Source organism: Sinocyclocheilus grahami, unplaced genomic scaffold (assembly GCF_001515645.1).
Source record: "Sinocyclocheilus grahami isolate Dianchi unplaced genomic scaffold, SAMN03320097.WGS_v1.1 scaffold1007.1, whole genome shotgun sequence".
NCBI lineage: Eukaryota > Metazoa > Chordata > Actinopteri > Cypriniformes > Cyprinidae > Sinocyclocheilus > Sinocyclocheilus grahami.
Window position 1 is genome coordinate 213821 of NW_015506186.1, and position 12237 is coordinate 226057.

Below are 12237 nucleotides of genomic sequence, written 5' to 3' on the forward strand. Positions count from 1 at the left end.
ACAGTATGTGCAATAACCTTATACTTATTTATCACCCTAAACCCTAGTACATCCCTACAACTTATTTTATTTTATTCTATTCCTATTCCATCTATAGCACACCTGTACATACAATTTATTCTTTTTTTGTGGTTTATATTTATGCATGTGTATTTTATTCACATCTCATTTTTATTATCTGTGTGTTGTTGTTGTCTCCGTGTACTGGAAGCTTGTGACACTATAACAAATTCCTTGTATGTGCAAACAAACTTGGCAATAAAGCTCTTTCTGATTCTGATCTGTCTGGTTTCGAATGCAAAAGCACGTCCTGCTTTACCCTCACCAGTTTATTCTGTGAATATTGCATGCATTTCTGTTTAAATAGCAAATGTCACAACTGATGTAAATGCAAAGGATGGCGATCAGGATTTGACACTGAACTTGTTCCAGATCCACCCACGCATCACATACTGAAACCCAGCGGTCATGCATGCGGCACCACAGTCAGGTGAGAACGCTTTGGTTTCTTTTCCTTCTTTTGACTCAAGCTTTGATGCCTCTTTTGAATCCGTGCGTTTTCGAGTGACAGAGTTTCAAGGCGACCACCGACACCAGCGTTAGTCCGAGCGCGAGTGCGACGATCACGCTGATCCACAACACTTTCCCGTCCACAGACTCGCAGTGCTCCGATTGCACGGCGCTCACGCTGATCTCAATGCTCTCTGAGTCTCTGGTGTACCAGCAGGTTGCGGCGGCGATGTCCGGCACATTCAGTCTGTCCTGCTGGAGCAACGTGAAGAGGTACGGGTTTCCGCAGCAGCTCAACGGGTTTGAGCCCACATATAAAATCCGGAGCGATTTCTGCAGAGCGAAAACCGTGTCAGATGCAAGCGTTACCAAACTGTTATTCTGCAGGTTCAAGGACTCCACAGAAGAATCTCCGCTCCAGAGAGAGACCCCCGTGAGTCGGTTCACTGACAGATCCAAAGACTTGAGTTTCCGAAAGAAGGTGAAGTCGACGGTTAGGGTTTGGAGCTGGTTTCCTCTTAGAGAAAGATGGGTGAGGGTCGTCTCCAAACCTGAGAGAGATGACGGGCCCAAGCCCATGTCGGCATTCTGAGAAAAATCCAGAATAAGTAGCGGGCTTCCGCGAAACGCGCCTGGTGGAACCGATGCAAGACTGTTCTCCGAGAGGTACAGATAGCTCAGGGTCGGGATAGAGGACAGTCGGATACAGTCGTGCATTGGACCCTTGAGAGAAGGACAGATGCTAAACAGGTTTTGCTGAAGGTGAAGGCTTCGTATGTTGGGGAGCCTTGAGAAAATCCCGGCGTCTAGCGTCCTCAGAGCGTTTCCCTGAAGGTGCAAGACTTCCAACGCAGCCAGCGTGCTCTCGCCGAAGGACAAGTTCTGCAGGTTGTTGTAGCTGATGTCCAAGGTTTTCAACGAGTTCAGACGGCCTTCTGAATCCACACTGAAGCTCTCTAAACAGTTATTGCTGATGTTTAGGCTCTCCAGAGAAACCATGCTGCTGAAGAACGAGGACGGAATCGCTTTGAGCTGGTTGTAGCTCAAGTCCAAGTAGAGCAACCTGGGAAGATCCTGGTGCCTCTGATTGACGCAAAGGCAAAGGGGTTTGTCGTGGTCGGTGAACAGATACCCGCTGGCCTTCAGGTTCTCCAGCTCTTCTAGCGGACCGGAGCAGTTCACGCTTCTCAAGAGGTTTCTGGACAGGTCCAGGTACATGAGTTTGTTCCTCTCGGGTAGCACGGGGAAGTACAGGATTTTATTTTCCCTCAGGTCCAGATACAGAAGCTCGAACTCCAGATCCGAATCAACGGTCTGGAAGTTAGTCAGGCTGTTTTTGCTCAAGTTTAGAGTTTTGAGCTGAACGAGGTTGAAGTCCGTGATGCATGAAAGGGAGTTCACCGACAGATCGAGTTCTGAGAGCCCCGTCAGCGACTCGAAAGCACCTTCTTCGATTTCTATGATGACGTTATTGTGTAGGTCGATGCTTGTTAGAGCCTGAGATCCGTTAAATGTGTGCCTGCTTATTTTAGTAATGCTGTTCCCGTCTAAAGAGAGGTTGGTGAGGACCGGGGCGTCGCTCAGGAAATAGTCGCTCATATCCGTGAACAGACCGTTTCCGGACAAATCCAGATGCTGGACTGATTTGAGCGGCCCGACGTGAGTTTTCAGAGCCCCGTAAAGGTCCAGCGAGTTTCTCGATAGATCCAGCACCTCCAAACGGCTCGTGTCCTGGAACAGGCCCGGCTGGATGAACTGGATCTTGTTGGCGTGGAGGTTCAGATGCTGGATGTTGGAGAGTGCCAGAAGCTCCCGGTCCGTGAGGTTCTGCAGGAGGTTTCGCGACAGATCGAGGAGGTGGATGAAGCCCGGCAATCGCGCCGGGACCCGTCTGAGGTTCAGGCCGCTGCAGTCGACATCCTCGTGGACCTTAAACCGGCAAGAACGAGTGCTATTAGCCAACAGTATTTACCACACTGCAAAACATATTCTCTTATTTAGTATTTTTGTTGTTTTCTAGTATAAATATCTAAACATTCTTGAATCAAGATTGATTTATTGTACAAGTAAAATTACTTAAGATATTATGTCTTGTTTTCTGTAAAAAAAAATCTAAATTTTGTTAGTTTTTCCTTAAAAAAAAGCTAAAATATATATCAAAATGTGTGGTTTTTTTAGTCTCTTCTGCTCACCAAGCCTGCATTTAATTGATCCAAAATACAGCAAAAACAATAACATTTTAAAATATTTTTACTATTTAAAACAGCTGTGTTCTATGTGAATATCTGTTAAACTGTAATGTATTTCTGTGATGTGCAGCTGTATTTTCAGCATCATTCCTCCAGTCTTCAGTGTCACATGATCTTCAGAAATCAGTATAATATGCTGCTTTGCTGCTCAAAAATGTTATTGTTATTATTATTATTATTATGTTGAAAACAGCTGAGTAGAATTTTTTCAGATTTCTTTGATGAATAGAAAGTACAGCATTTATCTGAAACAAAAATCTGTTGTTACATTATAAATGTCTTTATCATCACATTTAAAGCATCCTTGCTAAATAAAAGTATAACTGTCTATAATTTCTTTCCCAAAACAAAAAAAATTATACTGACTCCAAGCTTTTGAATGGTGTAGTGTGTGATGTTACAAAAATAACATTTTAAAATATTTTTACTATTTAAAACAGCTGTGTTCTATGTGAATCTCTGTTAAACTGTACTGTATTTCTGTGATGCGCAGCTGTATTTTCAGCATCATTCCTCCAGTCTTCAGTGTCACATGATCTTCAGAAATCAGTATAATATGCTGCTTTGCTGCTAAAAAATGTTATTGTTATTATTATTATTATTATGTTGAAAACAGCTGAGTAGAATTTTTTCAGATTTCTTTGATGAATAGAAAGTACAGCATTTATCTGAAACAAAAATCTGTTGTTACATTATAAATGTCTTTATCATCACATTTAAAGCATCCTTGCTAAATAAAAGTATAACTGTCTATAATTTCTTTCCCAAAACAAAAAAAATTATACTGACTCCAAGCTTTTGAATGGTGTAGTGTGTGATGTTACAAAAGCTTTTTATTTCAGATAAATGCTGATCTTTCTATTCATCAATGTTTCTCGAGCAGCAGATCAGCATATTATACTGATTTCTGAAGATCATGTGACACTGAAGACTGGAGGAATGATGCTGAAAATACAGCTGCGCATCACAGAAATACATTACAGTTTAACAGAGATTCACATAGAAAACAGTTATTTTAAATAGTAAAAATATTTCACAATTTTACAGTTTTTGCTATATTTTGTATCAAATAAACGCAGGCTCTGGTGAGCAGAAGAGACTTCCTTAACAAACATTAAAAATCGTAACTCTTGACTGCTAGTGTACACTCGTGACATCACACAGCTGTTTCCTGGAAGATTTCAACACAATGGACCCCACAGTTTTTAGCGTGACGTATGACTTAAAGCAGCTCTCGGTTTACACTATCTGCGCTCCGTCTACACTTTATTTATGCTCTCTAGATAACTGTGGCTCAGGGAAGGTGCTTCAGGATTTTCTCTCGTCTCTGGGACCGACCCTTTGTTTCCGCCAGAGTTCAGAGTTCGGCGAGAGGATGGAGACATAATTACACACACTTCCTCTGCGCTCATTAGTTGGTGTCCAATCAGACGGTCAGAGGAGGTTTCTGCCCTGAACACAGTCATGCTGAATCTCATCAGACTCTATGGTTTAGTCTGAGACTCGTAATCGTCCTCACTGGAGGAGGTTTCTGCCTAATATGGTTCTCTAGATGTGGGTCCATTTGGTCTTCGCTAATGTAGAGTTTAAGTGTGATTCTATTTAATTAATACTGAAGCATTTCATAAACCCTCAGGAAACGGACACAAGCGAGTCAATAGTTGCCTTACAGCAAGACTATAGAGCTATACAATGAATGTGGAGCAACACAGATGATTTGATGAGAAACTATTGAGTTTATATCTCAAGGCTTTCGATTACAGACTTATCTTGGCAAATCTCAGCATCCGAAATGACACTTTTGAGCAAAGTCTCCATTTACTCTGTTTAATTCCATTGCTAAAAGAGCTCTCACATGTGGTTTTTATTTCCTAGGTTGACCATTTAATGGTCACCAAAGACCATTCAATTCAAGCAATTGATATACAAAGACTTGAAATATTTTCTGAAAATGTTTGGCTTGCAGGCAAGGGATTGCACATAATCATCAGTAATTATGGTAAGTGCTATATTAACAGATGCACTGAACAAACACCGACAGTGTGTTTGATTCACAAGTTGAGCATGAAGTTAATCAGACCTGGAGATGCTGTAACTCACCACTTGACAGGGCGAAGGCTCTGCTGGACGTCTGTACGGAGAGACCTGGTTCACCAGGAGCATCAGTATCCAGAGACGCGTGCCCATGATGCTGCAGACACAGAAGAGCGAGCGGATGAGGATGAATGACATGAACATGACATCACTCCGCAGGCGCTCACATCACAGCTTCTGTTTTTAACTCCAGTGACGTCTGCTGAAGTGGAACATCGACTCTTTCTCGATGTCAACAGATGTGTCACTCCTGTCTAGGTCTGGTTTCTGTGTTTGATATTTGACACGTGGTGAGTACAGCAGAAATATGAAAGGTTCATCTCCATTTCCACATTATGTGTTAAATATATATCAGAGGGTGATGTTTCAGCAGAAATGAACCCTCTGATCTCCAGCTGTTACTCATCGTGTGCCAATCAAAGGAAACCCGTAAACCGCACACTGCAAAAAAAAATCCTTTTCTTACTTTTGACTAGTTCAAGCATTCTTGAACCAAGACGCGTTTACTTGACAAGTAAAATTATTTCAGATATTAAGTCTTGTTTTCTAAAAAAAATTTTTTTTAAATATCTGCCAGTGCATGGGGTAAGAAAAATTATCTTCATTCAAAGGCTAATCAAGATGATTTTTCTTGCCCCATTGGCAGATATTTTTGCTTGTTTTTAACTTTTGTTTTACAGAAACAAGATATAATATCTTAAGTCATTTCACTTGTACAATAAATACATCTTGATTCAAGAATGTTTAGATATTTATACTAGAACACAAGACAGAAATACTGAGTAAGAGATTAATTGTTTGCAGTTCAAGATGAGAAAAGCCAGCATCGGAAGCATGCAGTAAAGCGCAGGTGTGTCTCAGGTGTGTCACCTCAGTAGTGTGCTGCTCCGCTGCTGTTCACACTCATGCTGCTCTCCTCCGTCTCGCTCGCTCCGCTACTCATCCTGCTGTGAAAATATCCTGCAAATACTCTTGTTTTTTCCTTCTGTGCTCAAGCCTTGTATGGGATCGGACCTCCCTCTCCCTCTGTGTGTGTGTGTCTCTCTCTCTCTGTCACTCTGTGTGTGTCTCTCTCTTTATCTTGCTTTTTAACTCTCTCTTTCTCTCCTCCCTCCCTTTCTCTCTCTCTCTTTCTCTCCTCCCTCCCTTTCTCTCTCTCTCTTTCTCTCCTCCCTCCCTTTCTCTCTCTCGCTCTCTCTCTCGCGCTCTGTGTGTCTCTCTCTCTTGCTCTGTCTCTCAATTCAATTCAATTTAATTCAATTCAGTTCAGTTCAGTACAATTCAATTCAAGTGAGCTTTATTGGCATGACTAGCACAGTATTGCCAAAGCATTGACCATTGCATGAACAAATAATGATTGTATAACACATAAACAAAACAAGAATAGATCTATAATTCATAAAGTAGGTAATTACATTAAAAAAAAATTAATAAACAGAAATAAGAAAATAGTTAAGATATTGTCTTAAAGATTAAGATTATTGTCTCTCTCTCTTTCTGAAAACTGATGTTGACGGTTCTTTGCAAATTTATGTCTAACTGTATTTTATTGAAATGAGGAGTTGTTTTTTACACATGAGTTATGAAAGGAACAATGTTAAAAACTAGTGCTCTGTGTGTGTGTGTGTGTGTGTGTGTGTGTGTGTGTGTGGTAAGGGCTGTAAAATCGTAATGATGCATCTTCTTCAAACACTGCCAGCTTCTAGAATCGTTTTATTTCATTGTGTCTCTCTTTTTTAACTTTAATGTTAGTGTTGCTTAAATTCAAGCTGAACACAACCTAGAGCCACGGTTTGGTCTTCAGGGATTCCCGGCTGGAAAAACTCGGACTTTTCACTCGAGCGCGTTGCTTTTGCTCTGTCTTGTGGTTAGTTCTCATCAGGATGCAACATCACATCTCTCTGGTGTCTCGCGGACACGGTCTCCATCTAGCGGGTGTTTCAGCGCATCACTGACCCCAGAACAGCCTCAGGCGACTGAACTCGCTTTCTCACATTCTGTGGAAATGTGCTTGTGCGCAACACATACAGAAAAGGTCCAGCCAGATGATAAAAACAAGCAGAAATGAAATGTACTATAAATGATTTGGGAACAGTCTTTCAGTGACTGGAGGAAGAGTTATTATGGATTATAGACTCTTATGTATTTGAGTTAAGAACGTCTTAATGCTGGATGTGTTTCAGCTTTTGTCTTCTCCAGATGTTCACTGATGGACTGGAGTGCTGTGGATTATTGTGATGTTTTTATCAGCTCTCATTCTGACGGCACCCATTCACTTGCAGTGAGACACTGATGCAATGCTACATTTCTCCAGATCTGATGAAGAAACAAACTCATCCTGATCTCAGATGATCTGAGGGTGAGTGCATTTTCATTCATTCATTCATTTATTTATTTAGAGCAAATTATTCCATTAAGAAATGTAATGTAACATTCAGATTAAATGTACGTCCCCCCCCCAAAAAAAAAAAAAAACTTAAATATTTTTCAAAATAAGGCCAAAAATGTATATTTGCTAAAATATGTTTCAAAAGTATATATATATATATATATTAGTGCTGGGCAACGATTACCATTTTTAATCGCGATTAATCGCATTGTTATGCACAAAAGTAGTGTATTGCGCACTTTTATTAAAGTACTGCTATATGAACAAAAGTGCAATAATATTTAGTTTGCAAACACTTTAAACAAATAAGGTGCTTTTTTACAGCAGTCTTCCTTTTACATAGCAGCAGTTAAAATATTTCTTATAAACATTAATGTAATCAAATTAAATGTAAAACCAAAGCTATATTTTATATCGCAATGGCCAATCAGAGGTGTTTCAGCGAGAATCCACTGAACAGAACGTATTAACGGGACACTTTCTTAAGTTTCTCCATGATTGCTTCCTACACGGTTCCCACACCTTGGTTAACTTCAAATTCAAGGACCTTTCAAACATCTTCCAGGTCCAGCACCCTCGAATTCAAGCACTTAATGTGGACACATTTCGCGTGAGATCAAGGTTACAGCGTTACATTGTTGCAATTTTCATGTGTCAAACACAACTATGCAAAAAAATGCATTTTGCATTTACAGAGATCTGATATTCTATTTGTCGTATTTCTGTTTTGCATGAAACTGAAGAATACTCGGTACATCCTATACTGTATTCTAAAATGATCTGATATTAACTTTTGCATGGGTTTTATTGAGAAGAGCTCAGGCTCATGTATCCAGAAGTTTTAAGATATATGAATATGCTTTTAAGTTTTTAGTTTTATAGATAAATCGCATTTACATACAAAATGCTGCTTTTTCCGGCGTTTAAAACAGTATTTTAGTATTTCAGGCACATGGATTAAAGATGGCAGCTGTGTTGGACTGTTTGGCACAAGGAATGTAATTCAGATAAGACTTTATTCCCTCTCCATGCACAGTGTACACACTCACTCACTCACTCACTCACACACACTCACTCACTCACTCACTCACGGTTTTTATCGCGGGGTAACATGTCAATTCAAATTTTGTATCTCAAAATTGTGAGTTTATATCAGAATTCTGAGAAAAAGGTCAAAATTGCAAGATAAAAAGTCACAATTATCTTTTTTATTGTTTTCTTCAGTGAGTTTCCGTACATCACACTCTCAGACACACAAACACAAGAAACAGACGCTTTCATTCAGTTTAATATATTTATATATGCATGTATAAAATTAGACAGAAACGGCTGTTTTCATATACAAAAGGCCAATAAAACAAGAAAACACAGAAGTGTGTAACAGGCGTTAGTCGATGAAGGCACTCTCATCCACAGTGTTCCAGTTAACATGATCTTGTGACGCGATAGTGCTGCAGTCTCGTACCTGTATGGGGGCAGAGGGGCTGGAGCAGCGGGAGTTGTCGTTGCTAGACTCCGCTTTCTTCCCCACCCTAGTGTTCTGTGAGCTCACACTCTCTAACGAGGTGCAGCTACACACACACACACACACACACACAGAGACGGACGCAAACACAAATGAGATGAGAGATGACAAGCAATACGATACAAACACCGCAACATCAGCTGCTCTGATCAAAACACACACGGACCTCAGACAGATGAGACGACACACACACACACACACAGGCAGATGTGAGCTGACGGGGTTAATGACAGTGATAATGTTAGTGACTGAACACTGCAGACACACATCGGTCACGTGACGCCTCATATTTCACACACAAAGCAGCAGAAATACGTCCCACGATCCGCTTCATATATTTGTTTCCATATGCACTACATGTTTTTTGAACAAAACTTCAGCACACGCACAGTGCTGCAGAGCTTTTTAGAAAACATTTAGTATATATTCAGTCTCCTCCACTAAACAGTTCTTAAAATGTAATGTTCTTAATAATGACAATGAAGAGTCTTAGACCATTATTACCAGAATTACTGTAGTTAACTAAAAGTAAAACCATTAAAATACATTTTCATTACTCGAAATAAAATAAAATTTAAGAAACGTATTGAAGCTACTTGCCAAGGCAACGTTTCTTATTTAAAACAAAAATAACTAAAACCGAAAAATTGATAAAAACTATACAGATATATAAAAAACTACTAAACATTACAGAAAACACAAAATTACTAAAACTTTAAATAATAAGAACTATAATAGTATCTCAATGATACTAAAATAATACTGCGTATTATAATAATAATAAAGCTGTCTTATTTAAATCATTATAAATTCACCACTAATAAAAACTGAAATTATCATGAACTAAGACAAGTATTTTTTCGTGTTAGTTCATGTTAACTAATGTAGGTAACCAATGTTAACTAATGAAAGTCTATTGTAAAGTGTTCCGAAAATATATTTACGGTCCTCAGATCAGCTTGATTTGCTTTGTTCTGTGGTGAAATATGAGCCGGAGATGTTTGTGAGCTTCACCTGTTCAGGGTTAAGCTCAACACTAAGCCTTCACCTGCGCTCGGTGCGTCAGTAATACAGTTCAGACAGTGCGTTGTGTCATCCGTGTTCACTGTACGCACTGTACGCAGTCAGATCAGACGTCATGCTCCATGCACACAAGAGTTAACCAGTTAAACCACACCACCACTACTTACTAGGGCTGGGGAAATAAATCAATGCATCACGAATCGAGAAATGATTCCGCATTCTTTTGGCGATTCTTTCTCGAGTCGATTCTGAGCTTAGTTTTGAACACTGCATGCTTTAGAAACAGCCAAATCCTTACACTCGAACCTAAAATAATCACTCATAAGATTCGAGAAGGTTGAAGCGAATCACAAGGGTGTTCACAGTGGGCTGAGTTTACATTAATCTCATCATAAACGCATTCTGAGCCGAGGTGAAATTACAGCTCTTCAGCTCTTCCTCATGAGTGTTTGAGTGTGAGGATGAAAACTAGAGTAGAGCGCCACCTGCTGTTGAAATCTACGCTCAGAACCCATTCCAGAGAGAATCATGCACTCAGAAGATCTCAGAATCGCTCCACGATCGCAGCCCTGCTCCCTCCAGACACGGTTCATCAGTTACAGACACGTACCCTCTGTAGTCGTGACTGGGCTCCTGTCGTCTGATGATCAGGTAGGTGACCACAGCGATGATGATGATGCCGATCACGGCTCCGATCACGCCGCACACGATCACCGCCGCGCTGGTCTGAGGAAGAGCCTCTGAACACAGAGAAACACGCTTACTGCGAGCCCAAAACTATTACTGTTGTGCTACTACTACTTCACAAAGGCTGATTTAAGCATGGAAATGTATACACTGTGTTTCAGAGCGCAGCACTGTGTTCATTTACACGTGAGCAGCTCCTGATCTGGTGTTTCCAGCGTCTCAGACCAACTCTGTTCAGAGTAAACGATCCACATGAATCCATCAGCATCTGCTCGGAGCCTGAGACGCTTTAACGTGCATTTGAGAACCAAACATCTCCAAACATCGGCACAAACTTGAAAGGAGATGCACTTAACTAAAGAGAAGCTTTATAATTCCTTGCAGCTGTCTGTCAAAATAAAAGCTGGTTTAATGTTTGTAATAAATTTGAGAAGAAATGAAGACAGCTATAAATATTAGTACTGTAATTGTACGATTGTAATGTAAGAATTATATTATTTTTCTTAATTTTTCTCTGTAAAACCGTTTTGACATGATATGCATTACTGTATATGCGCTATAAAAATATATATTTCATTTTACACCACTAAAAATAAAAAAAAGGAATATCGCTATTGCTATAGGTTTTATTTAGTAACAACAATAATAATATTTTTTAAAAAGTCATATTAATATATATCCCGAGTATAATTCGCAATGGGCCAAAATTGCATCTTTAAAAGAAAAAAAAAAGCACAGTTGCGTGACGCATGTCATTATTAAATTCAGAAATAATGTAAGATATCTGTAAATGAAATGTTTGAGAACATTATAAACACTATTATAATGGCATTTATTATAAGCAGCAATACAGAGGCCAAACTTGTAAACCAATTTGTTTAAAGCGAACCCTGCAGCACAAAAGCAGTGTTGAGTCGCTGGGGGATATTTGTAGCAATAGCCAACAATACATTGTATGGGTCACAATTATACATTTCTCTTTTATGCCAAAAATCATTAGGATATTAAGTAAAGATCATGTTCCATGAAGATATTTAGTACATTTCCTACCGTAAATATATCAAAACTTAATGTTTGATTAGTAATATGCATTGCTAAGAACTTCATTTGGACAACTTTAAAGATGATTTTCTCAATATTTAGATTTTTTGCATCCTCAGATTCTTTTTTGAAATAGTTGCATCTCGACCAAATATTGTCCTATCCTAACAAACCACACAGTTTGCTCATAAGTTTACATACCCCTTGCAGAATGTGCAAAATGTTAATAATTGAAACAAAATAAGAGGGATCACAAAAATGGCATGTTATTTTTAATTTAGTACTGTCCTGAATAAGCCGTTTCACATTACAGATGTTTACATATACTCCACAAGTTCCACAATTTTGCACATTCTGCAAGGGGTGTGTAAACTTATGAGCACAACTGTACATTAATGGAAAGCTTATTGACCCTTATGACTGGTTTTGTGCTCCAGGGTCACATATAAGTCGCAGGATGTTTCCGATGATGACGCTCACCTTTCATGACCACCCTGACTTTAGTGAAGGACACCTGTCCGGAGATGTCTGGAGGATTCTTCACGTCGCAGCTGAACGTCCCGTTGTCCTTGAACTGCATCTGGAGCACACGGATCGACACGTCCTTCTTGTTCATGTCTCCGGCCCATTCCACACGAGACTTAAACTGCGGCACCGAGCCCGGAAACGGCTTTCCACCGGAGTAATAGAAGATCTGCAGAAGAGAGCATACGTGTTGA

The 12237-nt window shown here is 39.7% G+C and overlaps 2 protein-coding genes across 3 annotated transcripts; both read right to left on the reverse strand.

Moving 5' to 3' along the window:
• Window positions 1–222: 222 nt before the first annotated feature.
• lrrc32 (leucine rich repeat containing 32) lies at window positions 223–5899 on the reverse strand. 2 transcript variants are annotated; one of them, XM_016250795.1, is made up of 3 exons: window positions 5724–5899; window positions 4860–4950; window positions 223–2439 (listed from the first exon to the last, which is right to left on the reverse strand). In XM_016250795.1, the coding sequence occupies exons 2-3, from the start codon at window positions 4944–4946 to the stop codon at window positions 526–528; spliced, it is 2001 nt and encodes a 666-aa protein (XP_016106281.1). In that variant the 5' UTR covers window positions 4947–4950; window positions 5724–5899; the 3' UTR covers window positions 223–525. The 2 variants fall into 2 exon arrangements, with proteins under 2 accessions (XP_016106281.1, XP_016106280.1); XM_016250794.1 differs by having other exon boundaries at window positions 4860–5120.
• A 2730-nt stretch (window positions 5900–8629) lies between these two features.
• Window positions 8630–12219, reverse strand: LOC107565539 (myelin protein zero-like protein 1). Its single transcript, XM_016250787.1, has 3 exons — window positions 11999–12219; window positions 10401–10530; window positions 8630–8813 (listed from the first exon to the last, which is right to left on the reverse strand). The coding sequence occupies exons 1-3, from the start codon at window positions 12132–12134 to the stop codon at window positions 8630–8632; spliced, it is 450 nt and encodes a 149-aa protein (XP_016106273.1). The 5' UTR covers window positions 12135–12219.
• Between the last annotated feature and the right edge of the window lie 18 nt (window positions 12220–12237).

Coding starts and splice junctions, on each gene's coding strand:
- LOC107565539 (XM_016250787.1), bottom strand. CDS start 12,134: ATGAACAAGAAGGACGTGTCGATCCGTGTGCTCCAGATGCAGTTCAAG. Junction 10,531..11,998: donor AGTCAGGGTGGTCATGAAAG/GTGAGCGTCATC, acceptor CTCTGTGTTCAG/AGGCTCTTCCTCAGACCAGC. Junction 8,814..10,400: donor CCCAGTCACGACTACAGAGG/GTACGTGTCTGT, acceptor GTGTGTGTGTAG/CTGCACCTCGTTAGAGAGTG.
- lrrc32 (XM_016250794.1), bottom strand. CDS start 4,997: ATGTTCATGTCATTCATCCTCATCCGCTCGCTCTTCTGTGTCTGCAGC. Junction 2,440..4,859: donor AGCCTTCGCCCTGTCAAGTG/GTGAGTTACAGC, acceptor TGCCGGTTTAAG/GTCCACGAGGATGTCGACTG.